This window comes from Gadus chalcogrammus, chromosome 13 (assembly GCF_026213295.1).
Source record: "Gadus chalcogrammus isolate NIFS_2021 chromosome 13, NIFS_Gcha_1.0, whole genome shotgun sequence".
In the NCBI taxonomy this organism is placed as follows: Eukaryota; Metazoa; Chordata; class Actinopteri; order Gadiformes; family Gadidae; genus Gadus; species Gadus chalcogrammus.
The window spans coordinates 5,047,887-5,070,682 of record NC_079424.1 but is presented as its reverse complement, the minus strand read 5'-3'; the positions used below and the strand labels follow the sequence as shown (position 1 = coordinate 5,070,682).

Here is a 22,796-nt window from a genome sequence, read left to right as displayed (position 1 = left end):
GACCGTGCTGCTCTCCTATTGGTTGCGTCGTTGACGTTTGTGTCCGTGCAGCACGTCCATGCCTCCATGCTAGCCGAAGCTCTAGCTCAAGAGTTGAAGTTAGTTCAAAACACTTCAAAGAAGATCGGTAGGTTGTGTGATCCCGCGGTGAAGTGAATCGGGACCCTTCGTGACGTGGAGACAGAGCGCTGGAGGAACATGGAGTGTGTAAGTCCAACCTCCCTTAGCTTCTTTACGCTACTTTATGATAAGGACAGGAGCCCTGTGACGGGCCTCTGAGGACCAACATGATGTCCTCGCACTCACCTACCGGAAGGACACCACACAGGACCGTTCTATAGGTGAAGGTTACGTTTAAATAAGGAGTCTCCCCCGGTTGAGGGGACGGGGACGTCTCCCTGGCCGGGACGAGGGGACTTCCTCCCGGGATGAGGGGACATCTCCCCGGGATTAGGGGTTAGGGACAGCCGGGTCTGATCCAGCGACCCACCGAGGAAAGTCTGTTTACTGTGGATGATGCACTTTATGAGGACATCACGCAGCTTATGAGGACATAGCGCACCTCATGAGGACAGAATGCGCACTATGTTCGTTTCATAAACTTAGGGGGTAACCTGTCATTGCTTTACTTTGTATTTTGGTATCTAATCAAAGGATGACTTTATATTGTAGATCCCAGCGCACCTTGAGGATCTGGACAGCAAAAAAGAGCAAGTCGTTGAAGGTATGATTCAGACTTCTGCTTCACTTATTGCAAGTCTTTCTCAGCCTGTGTGATGTGGAGGGCCTGAGTGTGAAGTCCTTTATCTTGGCTCTAGACCCAGAGCACAATGTGTACACGCGGTTCATGAAGTCCCACCGCTGCTACGACCTGGTCCCCACCAGCTCCAAGCTGGTGGTCTTCGACACGTCGCTGCAGGTGAGTGATCACTGAATCTCTGGTGTCGGCCTCCTGCTTTCAGCTGGTTGTCATTGTTGTGTCAATGTTTTTTTAATTCAGGTCAAGAAGGCGTTTTTTGCGCTTGTTTCAAACGGTGTGCGAGCGGCACCTCTGTGGGACAGCAAGAAGCAATGCTTTGTGGGTAAGGATTTCTGAAAGTCTCACCCCTACACACTCGGTGCGTTTACATGCAGAGCCATTATCGGATGGAGAAACGAATAAGACCACAACCAGACTTAAAATGCATGTAAACACCTTTAACCGATCTACTTCGGACTGAAATTAGTACATGAACGAACAAGCGTGATCGGATAAGAACACCTAGATAACTCGATCATAGTCCGGTTTCTACCTGCATCATGTAAACCCGCGTCGGATTTCACGTTCTGCGAATGCGCGAGATCTTGCGGCCGGGGGAAAGGAGCCCCCTACTTTACAAGGTTTTAAACAAGTAACTTCGGGCACAAATGTCAAAATAAAGTTTTTTTCCTTCTGATGTGTATACGATATTTATTTATTCATTGCGCCGCGACCGAACTGACGGGGATATTCTCGGCTAATATGAATCTTAAAGACGGGTGTCGGGTTCTCTGACTCTCTGGTACTTCCACAACAAAGACTCGTAGTGTGGGTTATCTCGGCCATGCTGGAGAAGGAATTGGTGGAAAGGAATTTTTTGTCAGTTCACTTCGGGTCCATGTCATTTCTCAGATGATCCATTGTTCCAACCTCTCGGTGGTATGCAGACTCCTCCGGCAGCGGGGCATCGGGAGGAGTCCAGCCGGAAGTGTCCGCAAACGACCGCAAGGTTGTAACAATGTAGTGTCGGAGATATGACATGGACCCGAAGTGAACTGACAGCTGTCTGCTGAAAACCTCTTTCTCGAATGCTGCCTGTGTTTGTTGCTGCTGGGACATAGAGGTCAACCGGAAGTGGCTCTATAACCACTTGTTAAAAGGGCTACAGCGCCACCTAGGGTAGCAGAATCACCCATGCTCCGGCCATTATCTGATCTCTTAAAGGCCATGTACGTTCGGATAATTGGCACGGTCCGTTCGAGTAGCAAAATCGGTATAAGGCTTAATTCGATCTAGCTGTCCCATGTAAACGCACTGACTATGACTTTAACCACTAAACTAAAGTGATCCGATGGTTTTAGGCTAATGTGGCATTTCTCTTTCTACAGGAATGCTCACCATAACAGACTTCATCAACATTCTGCATCGCTACTACAAATCTCCATTGGTAAGACCTGAACCGTGGGGGCTTTGGAGGTTTTTTACTAAAGATGTAATTCTGAAAAGAACATTAACCGCTTTGGTGTTACTGTTAAGGTCCAGATATATGAGCTGGAAGAGCACAAAATTGAGACCTGGAGAGGTAAACGTTTACTCAAAAAAACATATCTGCATATCTGTCCCCTCAGTCTTACTGTGTTCCATGCATCACGTTGTTCACCCTGTCGTTACAGAACTGTATCTCCAGGACTCCTTCAAACCCCTGGTCAGCATACCGCCCAACGCAAGGTACTGGTCTGAACTGATCCATCCTCCGTTCCTCTGCACCAGTTACTGTCTCTCTAACGCTCTGTCTTCTCGCTCCATAACGGTCTCTCTAACGGTCTCTCTACCGTTCTCTCCCCCGCACACCACACATACTGTCTCTCTGATGCTGTCTTCTCTCCCCCGCGGGACAGTTGCTGTCTCTCTAACGGCCTCTCTACTCTCCCAGCTTGTATGACGCAGTTTCATCTCTGCTCAAGAACAAGATCCACCGGCTGCCGGTGATCGACCCTTTAACCGGGAACACCCTTTACATTCTCACACACAAGAGGATCCTCAAGTTCCTCAAGCTGTTTGTGAGTGTTGCCACCCCTCAGCCTCTCGGAGTTTGACTCGCGAGGATAAAAAAAAAAACGGCGGGATCGGTCACCAGCCGTCACAACGAGCTCTCCCGTCTTCTGCTCGTAGATATCGGAGATGCCCATACCAGCCTTCTTAGACAGGACCTTGGAGGAACTCCACATCGGAACATTCCAGAACATCGCGGTGGTGCGTGCGGACACGCCCCTCTACACGGCGCTGGGGATCTTCGTGGAGCAGAGGGTCTCGGCCCTGCCGGTGGTGGACGACAAAGGTGCGTGAGGCGGGAGACGGCTGCTCTTCTCCACCTCGGACAGCGCTGTTCCCCTGGAGACTGACCCCCCCGTGTGTTCCCTTTGTGTGTCCGCAGGTCGGGTGGTGGATATCTACTCCAAGTTCGACGTCATCGTAAGTATTCTCCGACGCTGTGTCTTTACCGCGGTGTGAGGGTCAGAGACTTCTACATTTACATTTGCATTCAGGGCATTTAGCGGACGCTTTTGTCCAAAATGAATACTTACGATTACTTACAATATTACGTACATTTGTCAGAAGAAAGAGAAACAACAATATATCTCTGTCCGTACAGTAAGGATGTTCATAGAACCAAGTGCCAAGCACTAACAATCGCTAGGTTAGCCCATTCCCTGTATACAACAAAGATAGCAAGTAAAAGATGCTACCCCATGCTAAGTACTATTTTTAAGTGCCTGGACGTACAATATACAATAAGTGCATAGGGGGGGGTGGGGGGTAAGGGGCGAGGCTGCAGAGTCTAGGCTAACTCTGAGACTTTTGCAGAAGTTGGTGAGCGACTGTAGTCGGGTATGTTTAATGAAAAGTGACAGGATATTACAAGGGCTTTCTCGGTCATGATTTCCAATAACGTCTCACTAAGAGATTTCAACACACCACTGATGGTTTGTCAGTGGTTTCCCGATAATGAGTTAAACTGGTCCGTGGCTAGTCACATGATCAAATTCCGGCTCAGAAACATGCTGAATACTTTTTTAATCCCTGTTGGTATCCAATCATGTAGCCATTTTATTAAATTTTTTCCTGTAAAGGTGAAGCACGAAACAATGTATTTCATAGTAATAGATTTATATCGTCATTTTAGAGATGATCCATTTTGTTTATTACCCCTCCTGATCTACAAAGCTATACATAATAATTATTATTGTAGTGATATTTAGTTCAACAAACAATGGTAATCATTTGATTGTAGAGCCATAACGTACGACGTCTCGTTGTATGTTATAACCCAACAATGCTCTGAATGATCGGGGTTGGCTTAGCTCAGGAGGTGGAGCAGTAACCGAAAGGTTGCTGGTTCGATCCCCGGCTCCTCCTAGCTGAGTGTCGATGTGTCCCTGAGCAAGACACCTAACCCTAACTGCTCCTGAAGAGCTGGCTGTCGCCTTGCGTGGTTGACTCTGCCGTCGGTGTGTCAATGTGTGTATTAACCGATGCAAGTCGCTTTGGGCCAAATGCCCCTAATTGTAATTGGTCACTGCGAAGTCGCCACCCCCCCCCTGAAGATCTGTGGTCCCCCCCAGAACCTGGCAGCGGAGAAGAACTACAACAACCTGGACGTGACGGTGACCAAGGCCCTGCAGCACCGCTCGCAGTACTTTGAGGGCGTGCTGACCTGCAACCGCACCGAGACGCTGCAGGCCATCATCAACCGGCTGGTGGAGGCCGAGGTGAGAGGGCCCTTTTGGCCCCAACTAAGCCTGATGTAGCCAACCCCGCTAAGCCTGGGGCTCTGTTAGCCCCCTCTAAGCCTGGTGCTCTGTTAGCCCCCTCTAAGCCTGGGGCTCTGTTAGCCCCCTCTAAGCCTGGTGCTCTGTTAGCCCCCTCTAAGCCTGGGGCTCTGTTAGCCCCCGCTAAGCCTGGGGCTCTGTTAGCCCCCTCTAAGCCTGGGGCTCTGTTAGCCCCCTCTAAGCCTGGGGCTCTGTTAGCCCCCTCTAAGCCTGGGGCTCTGTTAGCCCCCTCTAAGCCTGGGGCTCTGTTAGCCCCCTCTAAGCCTGGGGCTCTGTTAGCCCCCTCTAAGCCTGGTGCTCTGTTAGCCCCCTCTAAGCCTGGTGCTCTGTTAGCCCCCTCTAAGCCTGGTGCTCTGTTAGCCCCCTCTAAGCCTGGTGCTCTGTTAGCCCCCTCTAAGCCTGGTGCTCTGTTAGCCCCCTCTAAGCCTGGGGCTCTGTTAGCCCCCTCTAAGCCTGGGGCTCTGTTAGCCCCCTCTAAGCCTGGTGCCCCACTCTGCTCTCTCAGGTCCACAGGTTGGTGGTGGTGGACGAGAACGAAGTGGTGAAGGGGATCGTCTCGCTGTCGGACATCCTGCAGGCGCTGGTGCTGACCAACAGTGAGGAGGGTAAGAGTCTGAAGGTCCATGCTGGGTCTATAATAGAGTTGTTAACGATACCAGTATCAAAAATTCCTCCGATACCAGTATCGGAAATGCAATATCGGGCATCGGCGAGTACGGAAGTCTATGCGCCAAACCGATGCCATCCCGTGACTTGCTCAACGGTCGGAGATGGAAAGTCGGAATGGGAAACGCGTCATCGCCGACCTACATGCGTTCGAGCTACCGCTCGGAAAAACATGGCTGCTCATGCTAAACTAGAAGAAAACAAATGTATTTTTATAAATATAAATTATAAATGTAAATGATCTATGTCTGAGAAAAAAGGGTTTGTGAACCGACTATACATTTCTGTCATCGTACGATAACCCTTCAATAAGAACAAGTGGTATTACTAATTACAATGCTAAATGCTGTATCATTGTGTGGATATATATACTCGGTATCAGCAGATACTCGTGTTCCGGAATCGGTAAGGAAATAATTGGTATGGGAACATCTCTACTGAACCAACACGTGAAGCCCGCCTCTCTGACCCTGACCTCCTGTTCCTCTTCAGGGACGTCGTGAGGCCCCAGTGACACGGACGGCTCTGGGAGCCTCGATGAGAGAAGGGACAGCGCGAGAGGGGCCCCCAGCACATGGCCTCTAGGGGCCACAATTACAATGACTTCCATTATCATCTTTATTTTGATCAATCACGAGACGCGTAATAATACAATTATGTCCGTAATGAGTGATGATGGATGTTTTTTATTTTTAATCAAGCTGATTTATTAGGCACCAAAAACATAACCTACAAGATTTTTATTCATGGCCGCATATTCTACCAGGACTCTTGACAAAAACAATCGCCTTGTTGTGTACCGGGTCAACGGCCAGCACGTGGAAATCACCAGCACGGTCCATTCCCTGCGGCGTTCATAGTTGTCGTTTTGTGGTATGAATCCAAGCGGATGCAGGATCAGGTCGAAGAACAGACCTGTTCCACCATTCAGCTGCATTCCTCGAGGCCTGTAGCCACCTGTCGAGTCTCCTCGCTCCGACCACATTCTGCTGATTTGAACTACAGTCCCCTGGCCAATCGCGCTCAGACTGAGGTTGGCTTATTGTAAATGTAGAATAACCTTAAATATACAGTTTTCTGATTATATATGTGATATTTTTTAATGCACACACTGGCTATTTATTTGGTTTATAATGTCCCATTTATTATGTCTGCTTCAATGATGACTAAACCAATCGTTTATCTTAGATATATCTATATCTATCCAGATCCACCATTCTTCCTGTAGTGACATGCACGTCTCATCTCTGTTGTTGAAGCAGTCCAATAACCTGTGGCTTGTATGACAAGTACAACTACTATTCGTCATAGGCTGGGAATTAAAGGGATTTTATGCTTCCTCATCGTTTCTGAACATGTTTATTGCTTTTTACTTTCCCTCATTTAAAACTCCTAATGGAAGGCTCGTTAACATCGGTGAGCTAAACGGCTGAGCCTCACCTCGTTAGGGGAGCGGTGAACCTCGTTAGGGCATCGGTACACCTCGTTAGGGGAGCGGTACACCTCGTTAGCGGAGCGGTACACCTCGTTAGTGGAGCGGTACGCCTCGTTAGGGGATCACCTCGTAAAGGGGAGCGGTACACCTCGTTAGCGGAGCGGTACACCTCGTTAGTGGAGCGGTACGCCTCGTTAGGGGATCACCTCGTAAAGGGGAGCGGTACACCTCGTTAGGGGATCACCTCGTTAGGGGATCGGTACACCTCGTTAGCGGAGCGGTACACCTCGTTAGCGGAGCGGTACACCTCGTTAGCGGAGCAGTACACCTGGGCGGGCCCTCTGGTTTGAGGAGTCGGCTCACCTTAACACGGTGTTCTGACCTCGTGGGGCGACGGTCTCCTGCTGTAAACTGATTCCACACCATGCAGAGTGGGAGCTGCTGTACATGGTTCCTGTACTGGTTAACAGCATTACACTGTTGGAAGGGAGGGAGGGAGGGAGGGGGGGGGGGTTAAGGGCTGAAGGTGAACAAACCAAACGAGTCCGAACTTGATCCACCTGTTTGGATTGGTGCAGCTTTGATGAATGACTTTTGAGGTTAGTGCCTTCTTACGTTACGCAGCCCGGGACCGCATTTCTTCTGCTTAAGGAGTACGGAGGCTTTGTAGCGGATCTTACGACATAAATTGCATTCTGGTGACCTCGTTACCTTTTGAAATAAGACCTGAACGACCCGAGACTAATTGGGTTAAATCTATTTCTGTAACTTCATATAATAGCGCTCTTCTACACCAGCCCTGGCCAGCAGTAGCATTCCATGAAACTCTTGCTCTTCAAAATACCTGATGAGACATTCAGTAGTCACGAAGAGAAGCAGTTGATCTTGTTGTTCAAAGGCGTTGATGGGTCTGAACCCAGGGGAGTAGAACCAATAAACGACATCAACATACCAAAAGGGATGTGTTAACTATAAATGAGGACATGGAAACAAATCACCGAACCATAGTACATTTTATTCATTTTTCATGGAAAGTCAAATATATGTTTAATTCAATAATGTAAGTACAGTGTAGTGTTGAGACTGAGGAAATATCAATCGTGTGTGTGAGCAAACATTTGGTCTTTGAGTAATATATGAGAAGTCTCATTGCTTATCTTTAAGTGTACTTAAAATATTATTTAAAAAGATAAATCACGTAAATTGTTAGGCAAGACATGTTTAAATTGTACACGTTGGGGATCATTTAGACGTTATGATTGTAGAGATCCATCTCTGAGCCTCCAGCCACTGACTATCCTCATAGAGATGTGTGCAAAATCAACAAAACAGTGCAGGTAAAGCATACATTCTAACCAATAAATACAAGTTCATGTGCGATACCACGAGATGAATCAGTAGTAGTTAGGTTTCACGAATAATAAGGTTACAGTTAGTGCTAAACAAACTCTCCCCAGGACTTGTAAGAAATACCAGATCATACAAAATCGAATCTGCTGCGTGAGTCAGAGTAATACAACCGATGGGTGAGGTTTACGTGGAAACCTTGCCTCTCAGTGAGGAAATCCTGAACAAACACGGGCTAGTGTAACCTGTCACCATCAGGTTAGTCTTCACCTTCAAAGGATTTCCTAGAAACTCACAGCATGAGGAAAGGATATTATAAATAATGTGCTAGAGACTTTACATCAGCAGTACCTTGTTCTGTTTAGCACAGAGCCCCAAAGAGAAGGATACAGACATTCTGGCTGAGCGTGGCGAGGTAAGGAGAGGGGGAGGAGCTGGAACGACACGGACCAATGGGTGGACAGAAACACGACGAGCAACAGAATATGTGCGTAGTAATTGAAGGTTCACTATCGTACATCAAACCATCGAGGATAGCAACGCATTTTGAGATGAGTATCAAAGTGTATTCCACCAAGTGATCTAAATACCAAACGACCATCAACTGATTGTATTTATAATCTATGTACAGCAGTAATAGTTTGTGAGCCTCAAGCACAAACAAATAACCTCTTCTTCAACCTACTGGAGTGTGTTAAATCTGGCAAAAGGTTAATCTAACCAGGAGTGGTTGACCTGCTTGCCCCCTCTTCCTAACGTTGCTATGGTGACGGTAGGTCAGGACAGAGGTCTCTGTAGGGGACGCTTGAAAGACGAGACGTCTCGTGTCCCCAGCCGGGAGCCGCAGGCCTACCGCGCGTCTCCACTTTCCATCGACTCGACCCGGGTCTGCTGGGTTTAGAGGTTTTGGTTTTGAAGTCACACAGAGCAGAGCTGTGGATCAGAAGGTTGGGGGAACACCTGAGGAGGTACCGTGCGTGCGTGGCGAGAGGATATGGGCCCATCCGAGGGGCCAAGAACCTGATCAGACCGCTGTGACAGATCTGGGGTCAGTCGTGGGGTGAGAGGCTATGGGCTAGGGGTGCAACGGATCGCAAAACTCACGGTTCGGATCGTGTCACGGTTTTTGAGTCACGGGTCGGATCATTTTTGGATCAACAACAACAAAAAAGATAACAAGACAAATTTAAACTTTAAATAATATCTTCAAATGTGTAAAAACAAAATAAAGCACAAAGTTAGGTAATAATCCTGCTTCCTTTAAGCATAGTCAATATTTAAAAAAATTGCAATCTGAGGCATTATTCCTTCTTCTTATTAACATGGATAGTAAATAATCCCTAACCCTGGATTTACAATTTAACATTAAGGATGTCTCCATTGCCTGGGGAGATTTTAGAGTCTACACTCTTCCCAGGCAATGCAGACATCCTCATCTTCTTTTTTTTTTTTTTCATCAAGTATGGTAGCGAAATACAGTTTATGTCGTGTTTTATTTGGCATTTTGTAAATCCACTCATTTCTGATGGAAGACTCATTGAACATTGCAAGGGGGGTTGGTTGTAGTCTTTTCGCTCGGTTCTAGCCCTACTGTTGATACGGAGAACCGAGCGAAAAGACTACAACCAAACATAAACATTTCCGGTTACGGTTACGGTTTCAATGGGATTTACAGAACGCCTAATAAAACGACAGAAACTGTATTTCGCTACGATACTTAATGATGTTGTAAATACCGGAATTGTCCTTGCATGTAAACATGCACTGATCACGTGAACTCACAACTTCTTCTTTTTTTTTTTATCAGCCGATCCGCGGATCACTCGCGTCCCGAACCGTGAGGGTTGATCCGTACGGATCACGGGTAACCCGTGAACCGTTACACCACTACTGTGGGCCCATCCAAGGGGCTAAGAACTGATTGGACCGCAGTGACAGATCTGGGGTCCGCCTGTACAAGGGAGGCTGGACCACATGCCGAACAGGTTGCACGACATCCAGGGGGAGACTGCCGTCGAGCAGAACATGATTATTCAGTAAGCTCTCCAGTGTGTTGCCGAGGAAACGTGCGCCTGTATAACGGAGATCAAAGGAACCGGTGGGACTCACGAGGAACCACGAGCTGGCCTCACCAGGGAGCAGGCCGGGGTCAGGGGGGGGGGGCTGGTTGAAGAGGGCGGGGTCCGGTGGACTATCACAACACAACGATATTATTTACACATCCTGATCTCCTCTGTACAGTGCCGGGCGGAAGGATCCGTCTGTCGGTCGGTCGGTCGGTCGGTCAGACGGACCGACGACGGACAGGAGAGGGGCGGTTCAGTAGTTTGGCCGGGTCACGAGGTAGGGCTTCAGGGAGCTCCGATCGAGGGGCTTCGGTGCTGGCAGGAGTGTTAATGGAGTGACGATTTACAGAGCCACTGGCGTTCACCTTCAGCTTCTGCTCTCCAAAGGCTTGCCTGTGTTCCTGCGTCCCGTAGAGAGGGGGGGGGGGGGGGAGCAGGGGTCCGTCCTTCCCCAGGTGGTGAGCTGTCCTCAGGGCTGCGCGGTCACTGAGCTCAGACCTTAATGTCCTCCTGAACGCTGAGCTGGGACAGGGTCTTCTTGATGCGCAGGGCGGTGAGTCTGGCGGCGCCGTTGGAGTACCAGCACTCCCTCATGACCTTGGCCATGACGCGCAGCGCCTGGAGACGAGGAGACGAGCAGACGAGGAGACCAAGGAGACCAAAGAGAAGGAGGACACGGAGGAGACAAGGGGACCAAGGAGACGGAGGAGACGAGGAGACGAGCAGATGAGGAGACCAAGGAGACCAAAGAGAAGGAGGAGACCAAGGAGACAAGGAGACCAAGGAGACCAAAGAGAAGGAGGAGACGGAGGAGACAAGGAGACCAAAGAGAAGGAGGAGACGGAGGAGACAAGGAGATGAAGGAGACAAAGAAGACGGAGGAGACGAAGGAGACAGAGTAGACAGAAGAGACAGAAGGAGACCAATGAGATGAGGAGACAAGGATAGGAGACGGAGGAGATGGAGGAGTTCAGAGATGGGAGATGGGAGACAGGAGGGTTGAATCATATCAATAAAACGTGTCTCAAACTAAGAATAATTAGCAAGTGCAGGTAGCTGGGAGTTCTGTAAAGACTTTAAACGGCCGACACACTGGCATGAGAGACAGTTTCAAATCCATCCTTTCCATCTCCGTACCTCGTGACTCTGCCACCAGTTGGGGACGTTGGGCCGAAGCTTCTGGTCGCACACCACCTTCCTCATCTCCTCGATCGACGGGTCGGACGGCACCAGGTCGAAGTAGGGCAGCTGGTACTCCTCGTGGACCCCTGGGGGAGAGCGGGAACCGGGGTTACACCTCGAGCGAGTCCCTCCCCGACCCGCCCCGCCCCGCCCCCGCCCCGCCCCCGCCCCGCCGAGGCGCAGACTGAGCTGACTCACCTCCGCTGTGGCACCGGCGGGCGATCTCCCAGTACACCAGCCCCAGGGCGTAGATGTCGGCGCACTTGAAGGAGTCAAAGTGCATCATGTTGATGCTCTCGTCGAGGACCTCCGGCGCCATGTACCTGAGGGACAGACGGACAGACGGACCTTATAGGGCTCCACCGTGTACCCGAGGGATAGACGGACAGGTCCTCATGGGGCTCCCTCCATTGGGAGGGGACTCCTTCAAGTGTCAAGCACTAACAATCACTAGGTTAACCCATTCCCCGTATACAACCAAGATAGCTAGGATAAAATGCTACACTAAGTACTATTACTAATTACTACTACTACTATTAAGTGCCAGGATGTACAACATACAATAAGTGCGTACATTAAGTGCCAGGACATAAATCAATGTAAATATACCCTTAACATTTTGCCACGTCTGGCATGAGAAACACTGGGGTGCAGTTTCAGACACAACAGACCTCTCTACTGCCTGGACGGGCAGGAGAGAGCTACCCCTGAGAGGGTTCACACAGACCTCTTGGTGCCCACCCTCTGGTTGGGGGCGATGTCGATGGTGTCCGAGTGGGAGTCGTGGCGGACGGCCAGGCCCAGGTCGGCCATGGCGCACGTGCAGTTCTTCTTCACCAGGATGTTCTTGGACTTGAGGTCTCGGTGAGCGATGCCCGGCTTCCCTGTGGAGAGACAAGCAGACGGGTCATGAGGACTCAGACCATGGCGGTCCCTTACTTAGACCATGTGGTCCGTCACTAACTCAGACCCAGGGGGTCGTCCCCTCCGTCCCCTGCCCTTAAAGGAACCGTCGTATGGTTCAGCTCCAGAGCTCTGTTGGCCTTCAGCAGAACCTCGAGTCGTCCACCCCACCTTGGGTTCCCAGGATCTCCATGTGCAGGTGGGCCAGGCCGCTGGCCGCCGACAGCGCCAGCTTGATCATCCCCTCGATGGTGACGGGGTAGCGGTTCAGGTAGTCGAACAGCGAGCCGTACTCGTGGTAGTCCGACACCAGCCACAGCTGGGTCCACGTGCCGTTGTCTTAGCGACCGGAGGAAGGGGTGGAAAGGGAAATCAGAATTCAACTGATGAATCATAAGTATATTGGGAGTGAATATACTATATAGTATTGTATATATTGAGGTACTCTGAATGTAAGAGGTATTAAGACACTACAGGTGTGTATTGCATGAGATATTTTATTTAGTGGATAAAGGGGGTCATCGGTGTATATTGAGCCAACATTTCTAGCGTGTATTTGATATATATTGAGATAGTATATCAAGTGTATAAAGGGGGTCCTCAGAGTGTATATTGAGGTAGTATATCTTGTATATCTAGTGTGTATTTAGGTCCTCAGAGTGTATACTATATATATTGAGGTAGTAGTATATCTAGTGTGTACTGAGGTCCTCAGAGTGTATACTATATATATTGAGGTAGTAGTATATCTAGTATATACTAACGTCCTCAGAGTGTATACTATATATATATTGAGGTAGTAGTATATCTAGTGTGTACTGAGGTCCTCAGAGTGTAGATTGAGGTAGTATATCTTGTATATCTAGTGTGTACTGAGGTCCTCAGAGTGTATATTGAGGTAGTATATCTTGTATATCTAGTGTGTACTGAGGTCCTCAGAGTGTATATTGAGGTAGTATATCTTGTATATCTAGTGTGTACTGAGGTCCTCAGAGTGTATATTGAGGTAGTATATCTTGTATATCTAGTGTGTACTGAGGTCCTCAGAGTGTAGATTGAGGTAGTATATCTTGTATATCTAGTGTGTACTGAGGTCCTCAGAGTGTATATTGAGGTAGTATATCTTGTATATCTAGGGTGTACTGAGGTCCTCAGAGTGTATATTGAGGTAGTATATCTTGTATATCTAGTGTGTACTGAGGTCCGGAGAGTGCAGCACCTTTGTTGTCGGCGGCGATGAAGCCCAGGATGTTGTCGTGCCGCAGCATGATGGTCTGGTAGATCTCCGCCTCGCGGAACCAGGACCGCTCCTCCCGGGACGAGAAGATCTTCACGGCCACGTCGCCGCCCCGCCAGCGGCCGCGCCACACCTCGCCGAAGCGCCCCTTCCCGATGATCTCCTGCAGCACGATGGTGCGGGCCACCGTGCGCTGGACGAACAGGGGCAGGCCTGCGGACACGGGACCACGTCAGCACCCTCACGCCAGAACCTTCACGTCAGCACCCTCACATAAGCACCCTAACACATGACCACGTCAGCACCCTCACACAGGACGACGTCAGCACCTTACACAGGACGACGTCAGCACCCTAACATCAGCACCCTCACCCTCACATCAGCACCCTCACCCTCACATCAGCACCTTCACACAGACAGACATCAGCCCCCTCACACACTATAGGACCCAACCAGCACCCTCCCACAGACCCACTACAGCACCCCGGGGAGTCCCATCAGGACTCCCCGGGGTTGGAGAGGCGGTCCTGACCTGAGCCGGAGCCGGAGGTGGACATGTCGTAGATGAGGTCCTGGATCGTCCGGTCCTTGGCCAGGTACAGGTGGTCGCATGAGGTGTCCTCCACCTCCAGCCGCTGCCGGTGGCTGTAGGCCCGCTGGTGGTACTGGAACAGGAACACGCCCACCATCAGCAGCAGGCACAGCAGGAACACGGGGCCCGCGATCACCGCCATCAGCTCCACCGGGCCCCAGGGCCCCGCCGGCTCCACGCCCGCCGCCAGCCCCGACCGCGACGTGGCTGAGGGGCAGGAGAGGAGAGGGTGAGGAGAGGACCGGACCTGGGTACCTGTCATTACCTGGTCCTGATCGCATTACCTGGTCCTGATCGTCATTACCTGTCAGTCATTACCTGTCAGTCATTACCTGGTCCTGATCGTCATTACCTGTCAGTCATTACCTGTCAGTCATTTCCTGGCCCTGATCGTCATTACCTGTCAGTCATTACCTGGCCCTGATTGTCATTACCTGTCAGTCATTACCTGTCAGTCATTACCTGGCCCTGATCGTCATTACCTGTCAGTCATTACCCATTAGTCATTACCTGTCAGTCATTACCTGGTCCTGTCAGTCATTACCCATCAATCATTACCTGTCAGTCATTACTGGTCCTAACCATCATTACCTGTTCCTGATCCTCATTACCTGTCAGTCATTACCCATTAGTCATTACCTGTCAGTCATTACCGGTCAGTCATAACCTGGTCCTGAACGTCATTATCTGACATATATCGTGTTGTTATTGTTCGTCACAGAGGTCAGTAGGTGGTCTGAGGTCAGCGTCTCACCAGAGGGGACCTGGAGGTCGATGCTGTTGCAGTAGTCGGTGTAGCAGCAGTAGATGTTGAGCAGGCCGGCGGCCCCCAGGCAGTAGAAGGGCTGCCCGGGGGGCACCAGGTTGTCACGGGTGATGCAGGTGCGGACGTGCTGCTCCTGGCCCTCAAGGACGGAGGTGGAGGTCATGCAGGCCCCGTCCGTCTCACACTGGCTGGTCTTCCTGCACAGGATGGTGGTGCAGTTACACCACAGAGCTGAGGAGGAGAGGGAGACACCGTGAGGAGAACCGTGAGGAGAACCATGAGAACAAGGAGGAGAACCATGAGGAGAACCGTGAGGAGAACCACGAGGAGAACCATGAGAACCATGAGGAGAACCATGAGGAGAACCATGAGGAGGACTAAAGCCTTCAGGCAGAAGTGTTCCAAATGCCAGTTCAAAATGTGTTTGTGACATACATTGACATTAAACACCTAAAACCCAAGCTATATGTATTTAACCATTGTTCCCAACGTCTCGTGACTGACCTGGTATATCAATGGACCAAATCAGTTAAAGAGAGTCAAACCAGGCCCCTCCCAGAGTGAACTCTCACAGCCATGCAGACCTCATCAAACCAGGATCCTCACAGAGTGAACCTCACCCAGCCATGCAGACCTCATCAAACCAGGATCCTCCCAGAGGGAACCTCACCCAGCCATGCAGACCTCATCAAACCAGGATCTTCCCAGAGTGAACCTCACCCAGCCATTCTCGCCAGAGCTCTATAGCCCAAGCTTCAGATAAACACCAGGAACATGCATGGAAATAACGTAGGATGTATTCCAGCATGTCATCATGTTACACAAAGTAACATTGAGACGTAGGCCATACATGATAGACCTATACATGAGCGGATGATAAACCTATAAATATAGGACTATGATGGTCCATTACGGTAGACGTATGTGTACATAGTCCTATAAAGAGTGACACAATAATGTGACTCGAGGATCACAAAATACACATTATTTAGATTCAATGATTAATAGACCTACAATCTAAGCCCTTTGTACACCATCTAACCTAATAAAACATAATAGTCATCAGTAGTCAATAATCAATCAGATGTTTTTAGTCCCATAAATGAATAAAAATAGGTTTGAAGCATTTACGATCCAAACGGCATTACATCATCACAGGATAACAGCAGGTAATGGGAATGATCGACAGCAGTTTAATACAATGAGCAAAGTGTTGCTGGCTACACAGAGAGGTTAAGGGTCAACGTGTGATGTGTTAGGAGGGTAAGGGTCAACACGTGACGTGTGAGGCGGTTAAGGGTCAACATGTGACGTTTGAGGTGGTCAGGGTCAACATGTGATGCGTGAGGAGGTTAATGGTCAACATGTGATGATTGGTTTGCATCACAATAACAACACGAAGTAGATCAATCGGGACGTTGTTGACAACATCCCGATGATAGCCGGGCGGACAGAGTACCGAGTCCTCATGTACGTTATGTTCTACATCGGTTCGTTTCAATATATCATGCATAATATGTCATGTATGATAGGGTTGTGAGATAGGGTCTCCTCATCAGCTCCGTCAGAGCCGGTTTACGTGAACTAAATACACACAACCTCACAGCGCAACGCACACAGTGTACACACAATATAAAGTGTGCAGGACGGTTGCTGATGACCTCGTTCCGGGTGTCGAGGCGATTTGTTTATTATCCAGCTAGCTCGGTTAGCCGTGTTAGCTCATGTTGGTGCGCCATGTTGAGACGAGGCTGGTTTAAACACGGACGGATAGACAGGCAGGCAGACAGACAGTAGGGGAAAAACAGACTCACCTCCGCAGGCTCCCCATAGCATTGCCTGGAGGACAGCGGCCAACAAAACACGGGTTTTAGCCATGGTCAACCAACTCCCGATGCATGACATCCGTGTGTTTATTTATTTCCCAGCGCTGGCAGTGTGTGTGTGTGAGTGTGTGTGTGAGGACTACCAGCCAGTCACAGTGCTGCTGTTCCAGACTTCGCCGTTAGGCGGCAGCAGACTGAAACACGGCGCAGGTCATCGTCAGGACAGAAGCACCAGAGGTATTTGTCATATTCAATTTTGTCAGAAAAAAATATATTTTCTTTCCTTTAATTAAGGCAATCTCGTGAGCTGTTCTCAAATGTGGCAATTATTCATTTAAAGATTAATTTACATGATAAGCCACTTTGGATTGCATTGTTTTCTTGTGTTTAGTATTGTAATCCCCTTGTATTTTCTGTGTGTAAGCCACTTAACTTGTCTAATCATTACTTATCTCTTATTCCACAAGTTGTGGAACTTTTCGAGAGTACAGATTTTGGTTAAATAATACTTAAATACAAATACATCAACAAATCATTCCATGAAACTGAATGGTGGTATAGTAAAATGACATTTGAAAAAAAAATCTGCTGCGAAATTATTCTAAAATATTCTTTATTCAGTCCCATAGGAAAGTCATAGTTCACATTAAAGCTCTCTAACATTTAAAAAAATCTGTACAAAATGAATTTTGGTGGTACAGCTTTTTCTTCAAGGAAACCAACCAGTTTAGGAGAATAACCGTTTGTGAGAAAAAAGTAATAATGGCAGCAGCGACGGACATAAACGTTCTGTATCATGCTTTGGTTCTGTTCTGTTATTTATGACTTCGATACTTTGGCAGTTGATCCAACCTCCTCTATTTGATATCGCTACGGAGTCTTCGACTTGTCGTCGTCCTTCGACTTGTCGTCGTCCTTCTTCTTGGGTTTCTTCCTCTTGTTGTACTTCCAGGTGGGTGGCTCCAGGTAGCCGTTCTGGTTGACCGTCAGGTTCTCCTTCTTGGGCGTCTCCTCCCCCGACCGGCTGACGCTGATGTCGGGGATGCTGCCGGCAGGCGCCACGCTGTTCCTCCGGGCCAGGCCGCGGGGCAGCAGGGCGCTGACCCGGGTGGAGGCCAGCGACAGGATGCTGCCGCGCCGCTCGCCGTCGCGGGTACAGTAAACGGTCGGCAGCACCTCGGAGCTGCTGCAGGACGCGTCGGGCGACTCGGGGGCGTCGCTGTGGCTGACAGCGCCGTCGCGCAGCACCTCCTCCGTGTGCATCAGCACCAGCTCCGCCACCGCCAGCCGTCGCTTGCCCACCTGGGGGGGGCTGCTGGGGCAGAGGGGCCGGCACGCCGTGGCCACCAGGGGGCTGCGCACGCCGCTGGTCATGCGCACCATGAGGTCCAGGGCGCCGTCGTCCCGTGGCTCCTGCGGGCTGACGCAGCCCAGCGTGTGTTTGATGCGCCGGGCGAGGTTCTCCCCGCCGCGGTCGGACGCCGGGGTGGCGGCCTGGAGCCCGGGCCCCTCGGGGCCGTAGTCCAGGCAGCACTGCTCGGCCCGGGGCCGCTGCAGCAGGCGCTGGATGCGCTGAAGGGTCTCGTGGCGCCCGGTGGTCTGGGCCCACTCCTGGGCGCACTTCCCCTTGGTGGAGTCGACGGCGTGCATGTCGGCCCCTGGGAGGGGAGGAGAGCGGGGTGGGGGGTGGGGGTGGGGGTGGGGGTGGGGGGGGCTGTTTACACCTCCGTCTCATCGTAGCACACACGCAAACGGGTGGCAGATCAAAACAACACCATAGAAGAATTACATGAGCAGAGATTGGACATAGCAGTGGAAACCGCCAGTCTGCCCCCGCCTCCGCCTCAGCCTGAGATTAGCGAAGGCTTAGGGCCCTCATGATCTCCCAAAGCCCTGAAATCACTCCTTCAGTGGGAACAGGGAGTGTTAGTGGCACCCAGCCAGCGTCCGGCTGAGACGGAGGCCTGCGCGGAAACTGAACGCCTTTTGTGAGAGTCAAGTAAAATGACGTTGGAAAAAAAACATATTCAGCGAAATTATTCTAAAATATTTGTTATTCAGTCCAATAGGAAAGTCATGGTTCACATTAGAGCTCACTAACATTTATACAATCTGTGTAAAAAGGATTTCTCTTCAAGGAAACCAACCAGTTTCGTAGCATAACCAGGCGCTTTGGTAGGTGTCAGGCCTGTGTCGGAAGGGTCGGAGGAAGCCACTCACCGGCCATGATCAGGATCGCCACGATGTCATTGCGGCCTTTCATGGCAGCCTTGATGAGCGCAGTGAACCCTCGGCAGTCCTTTATCTCGGTGTCAACGCCCGGATAGTAGTTGAGCAGATACATTACAGAGCTCACGTAACCTGAAGAGCAGCACATACACACAGAGCTCTATAGAGCAGCACACACACACAGAGCTCTATAGAGCAGAAGATACACACAGCCCTATAGAGCAGAAGATACACACAGCTATATAGAGCAGCACACACACAGAGCTGTATAGAGCAGAAGATACACACAGCTCTATAGAGCAGCACACACACACAGAGCTGTATAGAGCAGAAGATACACACAGCTCTATAGAGCAGAAGATACACACAGAGCTCTATAGAGCAGCACATACACACAGAGCTCTATAGAGAAGCACATACACACAGCTCTATAGAGCAGAAGATACACACAGCTCTATAGAGCAGAAGATACACACAGCTCTATAGAGCAGAAGATACACACAGAGCTCTGTCACCTGTAGATCAGCAGATACACACAGCTCTATAGAGCAGCAATATACAGCTCTATAGAGCAGTAGATATAAACAGCTCTATAGAGCAGCTATACACACAGAGCTCTATAGAGCAGCAGATACACACAGAGCTCTATAGAGCATCACATACACACAGCTCTATAGAGCAGAAGATACACACACAGCTCTATAGAGCAGCTATACACACAGAGCTCTATAGAGCAGCAGATACACACACAGCTCTGTAACCTGTAGAGCAGGGGACACACACAGAGCTCATCACAGAGCAGCACATACACACAGAGGGACAGGTCAGTGTAGGGTGTTTGACTCCTAGCCGTTAGGTACTTGGGTTCGATTCCCATTATCATCCCCAGACCTACCTGGTCAGGAGGCTGTGGAGCAGGTGTTAAAGCCTGCCTCCCAGCCCTACCTGGACAGGTAGAGGCCGAGAGGCCGGGTTAAGGCTGCAGTCCGGGCTGAAGTGTTAGGGTTAGCAAGTCGGAGGTACACACCTGCTTGTGAAGCGATCATCAGTGCAGTGTTTCCTTCGTTGTCCTGCAGGTTGACGTCCAGGTAGGGGCAGTCATGAAGCACGTACACGATCTGCAGGAAGCCTTTACGACACGCCAACATTAAGCAGTTCTGTTAGGAAACAAGCACAGTAGAACCTTCATCGGGCAACGGTTAAGGTAGTTATTGTACAGTTATTGTTTATGTGACAATATGTATCCTGACCTGGACATATCTGTAGTGATTTGAATGATGTTAATAATAATATGTCCTCCTATAACTGATGTAGTATACAAATTAAAATGCTGGCCAGCCCATGCCTCTCTTTGTTTACAAGAGTCGTACTATCAGCCCCTCCCACTCGCGCTAAGCCGGTCAAGGGGGACAGAACTTGTCTTTAATTCAGCCTCCCGCCTACGTACTGGAAGGTGCTGAACACAGGAGGGTAGTGGCCCTCCTGTGTTTCTGTACCCATGGTTTAAAAGACACCAGGTGAGTGACCCTCCGTGACCTATCTGAGACCAGGTGAGTCAACAGACACCAGGTGAGGGAACAGACACCAGGGTAGTGACCCTCCGTGACCTATCTGAGACCAGGTGAGTGAACAGACACCAGGTGAGGTAACAGACACCAGGGTAGTGACCCTCCCGTGTTCCAGTACACCTCCATGGTCTAACAGAGACCAGTTGAGTGAACAGACACCAGGTGAGGGAACGGGACCCTCCTGTCTTCCCCTAGCCTCCTGCGTCTCTCTCCGTACCCCTCCGTGGTTTATGACCCTCCTGTGTCCCCGTACCCGTCCAAAGCTTTATGACCCTCCCGTGTCTCCGTACCCATCCGTTGTTGTCCACCTCGCGGACGGCCTCCCGGGTGACCCCGAGCCGGATGAGCTGCGCCAGGGAGTAGGAGTCGTTGCGGGCGCTGGCCTTGTACACCCCCATGCCCGTGCGCTGCGGTGTCTGGGGCTGCGCGCGGTTCTGGAGCGACGGGCTGAGGGAGAGAGGGCCACGAGGGGAGAGAGGAGCGGGCGGACCCGACGATGACCCCGGAGCTGGGAGGGAGCGCCCCGGTGCCGCCGGGCCGGAGAGGGCCGCCATCGTGGGGTTCTGTGGACGGGGTGTGGGCTATGGACTGGAGCCCCGCTGCCTACACCTGCGAGGGTGTAGTCATCAGAGGGCAGCTCAGTGAGTCGTCCGCCTGGTGGAAGAGACATGGTGCTTTGACACGACGGAACAGCACGGCAGGTCAGGAACAGCCAGGCCGTAACGTGAGACCGGCTTCTCAGTGGCAGTGGTTGTGTGTGTGTGTGTGTGTGTGTGTGTGTGTGTGTGTGTGTGTGTACGTGTGTGCGTGTGTGTGTGTATTTGTGATCCAATGGAGCTCTCTGTGGGTTTTAGTGTTGACTAACTGGCTCAGCATTCCTAAGCCCTGCTCCTTAAGGTCTAAATGCAGAGTGACTGGCCCAGGACCAGCCAGTAACAACAGGAGCAGCCAGTAAACATGGGAGCAGCCGGTAACAACAGGAGCAGCCGGTAACAACAGGAACAGCCATTAAACACATGAGCATCCGGTAACAACAGGAGCAGCCAGTAACAACAGGAGCAGCCAGTAACAACAGGAGCAGCCGGTAACAACAGGAGCAGCCGGTAACAACAGGAGCAGCCAGTAACAACAGGAGCAGCCAGTAACAACAGTAGCAGCCGGTAACAACAGTAGCAGCCGGTAACAACAGTAGCAGCCGGTAACAACAGTCCATCCTGCCTGTTTCAGGTCTGGATCTTCACTTCAGTGAAATGTTAATTCCCATGAAACATACGTACACAATGCAATAGTTGACCATGACAGCAGTCTGTACATCGATTTTCATGCCTATTTAATTTACATTTCCCCGAGCATAGAAAATCATATTTGTGCACCACTATAAACAATCGCTTGAATGAATCAATCAATAGCATTGACAGTTTCCATATTGACCTGTTACCTACAAATGCTAAATATTTAAAGTGCAATAGTATTTGAGGATTGGACGTTCACACAATATTGCAGCCTGTTCTATCATAAACACAGTACACGTACCTGGACGCCTTCCTCCTTGTGTTCGGAGCGGATCTCATCGCAGGTGTCAGTGGATCCCTCGACTCGAGCAGCGTACAGTAGCACAGGTCTCTCTGTCCGGCGGGGCTCGTCTCCCAGTACAGGTGGCTCTGCCTCCGCCAGGCGGAGGAGGAGGAGGGGAGGAGCTGATGATATTACACCTCAGCTTACATGTCATGCCGTCTCACTGCCCTGAGAGCAGATTACCACGCCGCTCTCTGGCACTGGTCACCGGGCGTCAGGCCAACTCATCCGCCCGGTATGGGGAGTGGATTCCACTGGATACCGTGTCAATCTAAAACCTGGGACTCCTGCTATAGACAAAACACAACTTGCACATTAATAATAAAATGTATTTCAGACCAAGCCGTTTGATTGTACAAGAGGCATTCCACTAGTCCTGATAAAGTGTACGACAGCACTGAGACTTAGCTGCAACTATACTATACTTAACGTTTCAACGCTTTACAGGAGGTTCAAACAACTGTTTGTAAAATTAAGATCTAAGCTGTTTTGTTCTTTATTTATTTATTTATTTACTACATGTGTTTTGTAAAAAAATACGAAAAACTAAAAATGGCCAAGATTTATGCTATTTGAATTGATCTCTAAAAATCTCTAAAAAAAAAATCTCTAAACTCATGGGAATGACGCCCGCCCACACATGAACCTACAGACGCACATGAGACTGAGTACCTGCTCACTAGATCAAGTTAGTGAGGATAACGTGTTCACGGCCTCTTGGCTGAAGTCCAGTCTGGTTTTAGAACTATGAAGTGTGTGATGAGAGATGAGCCCCAACGAGGTGAGGACAGACGAGTCAACAGAAGCAGCTTCTGTCAAACAGGCTTTCTCCCTC

At 50.1% G+C, this 22,796-nt stretch overlaps 3 protein-coding genes across 4 annotated transcripts; 1 reads left to right on the top strand and 2 right to left on the bottom strand.

Annotated features, from left to right (window-relative positions):
• Nucleotides 1-2: 2 nt before the first annotated feature.
• On the top strand, nucleotides 3-6,702 carry prkag1 (protein kinase, AMP-activated, gamma 1 non-catalytic subunit). The gene is made up of 13 exons (XM_056606130.1): nucleotides 3-207; nucleotides 673-724; nucleotides 819-919; nucleotides 1,001-1,082; nucleotides 2,128-2,186; nucleotides 2,276-2,321; nucleotides 2,413-2,467; nucleotides 2,673-2,799; nucleotides 2,912-3,077; nucleotides 3,174-3,211; nucleotides 4,363-4,509; nucleotides 5,075-5,174; nucleotides 5,728-6,702. The coding sequence occupies exons 1-13, from the start codon at nucleotides 199-201 to the stop codon at nucleotides 5,736-5,738; spliced, it is 993 nt and encodes a 330-aa protein (XP_056462105.1). The 5' UTR covers nucleotides 3-198; the 3' UTR covers nucleotides 5,739-6,702.
• A 962-nt stretch (nucleotides 6,703-7,664) lies between these two features.
• LOC130401978 (activin receptor type-1B-like) lies at nucleotides 7,665-16,753 on the bottom strand. Its single transcript, XM_056606037.1, has 9 exons — nucleotides 16,578-16,753; nucleotides 14,752-14,994; nucleotides 13,938-14,204; nucleotides 13,388-13,618; nucleotides 12,340-12,507; nucleotides 11,993-12,149; nucleotides 11,464-11,588; nucleotides 11,221-11,351; nucleotides 7,665-10,701 (listed from the first exon to the last, which is right to left on the bottom strand). The coding sequence occupies exons 1-9, from the start codon at nucleotides 16,666-16,668 to the stop codon at nucleotides 10,576-10,578; spliced, it is 1,539 nt and encodes a 512-aa protein (XP_056462012.1). The 5' UTR covers nucleotides 16,669-16,753; the 3' UTR covers nucleotides 7,665-10,575.
• Nucleotides 16,754-17,206: 453 nt separating this feature from the next.
• Nucleotides 17,207-22,037, bottom strand: ankrd33ab (ankyrin repeat domain 33Ab). 2 transcript variants are annotated; one of them, XM_056606209.1, is made up of 6 exons: nucleotides 21,920-22,037; nucleotides 20,927-21,040; nucleotides 20,677-20,851; nucleotides 19,846-19,975; nucleotides 18,810-18,950; nucleotides 17,207-18,247 (listed from the first exon to the last, which is right to left on the bottom strand). In XM_056606209.1, exons 2-6 carry the CDS (start codon nucleotides 20,938-20,940, stop codon nucleotides 17,460-17,462), a joined length of 1,248 nt encoding a protein of 415 aa, XP_056462184.1. In that variant the 5' UTR covers nucleotides 20,941-21,040; nucleotides 21,920-22,037; the 3' UTR covers nucleotides 17,207-17,459. The 2 variants fall into 2 exon arrangements, with proteins under 2 accessions (XP_056462184.1, XP_056462185.1); XM_056606210.1 differs by having other exon boundaries at nucleotides 20,927-20,995.
• Between the last annotated feature and the right edge of the window lie 759 nt (nucleotides 22,038-22,796).

What these genes read in the sequence shown, in the direction of transcription:
- ankrd33ab (XM_056606209.1), bottom strand. An exon ending in GATGATCGCTTCACAAGCAG is followed by an intron (nt 18,951 to 19,845) that starts GTGTGTACCTCC and finishes GCTGCTCTTCAG; the next exon opens with GTTACGTGAGCTCTGTAATG. An exon ending in GGCGATCCTGATCATGGCCG is followed by an intron (nt 18,248 to 18,809) that starts GTGAGTGGCTTC and finishes CTCCCCTCCCAG; the next exon opens with GGGCCGACATGCACGCCGTC.
- prkag1 (XM_056606130.1), top strand. An exon ending in AGCATACCGCCCAACGCAAG is followed by an intron (nt 2,468 to 2,672) that starts GTACTGGTCTGA and finishes CTACTCTCCCAG; the next exon opens with CTTGTATGACGCAGTTTCAT. An exon ending in ACCGGCTGGTGGAGGCCGAG is followed by an intron (nt 4,510 to 5,074) that starts GTGAGAGGGCCC and finishes CTGCTCTCTCAG; the next exon opens with GTCCACAGGTTGGTGGTGGT.
- LOC130401978 (XM_056606037.1), bottom strand. Translation starts at nt 16,668, where the DNA reads ATGTCATGCATCGGGAGTTGGTTGACCATGGCTAAAACCCGTGTTTTG. An exon ending in CCGCCGGTGCCACAGCGGAG is followed by an intron (nt 11,352 to 11,463) that starts GTGAGTCAGCTC and finishes GCTCTCCCCCAG; the next exon opens with GGGTCCACGAGGAGTACCAG. An exon ending in ACTGGTGGCAGAGTCACGAG is followed by an intron (nt 10,702 to 11,220) that starts GTACGGAGATGG and finishes CCTCGTCTCCAG; the next exon opens with GCGCTGCGCGTCATGGCCAA.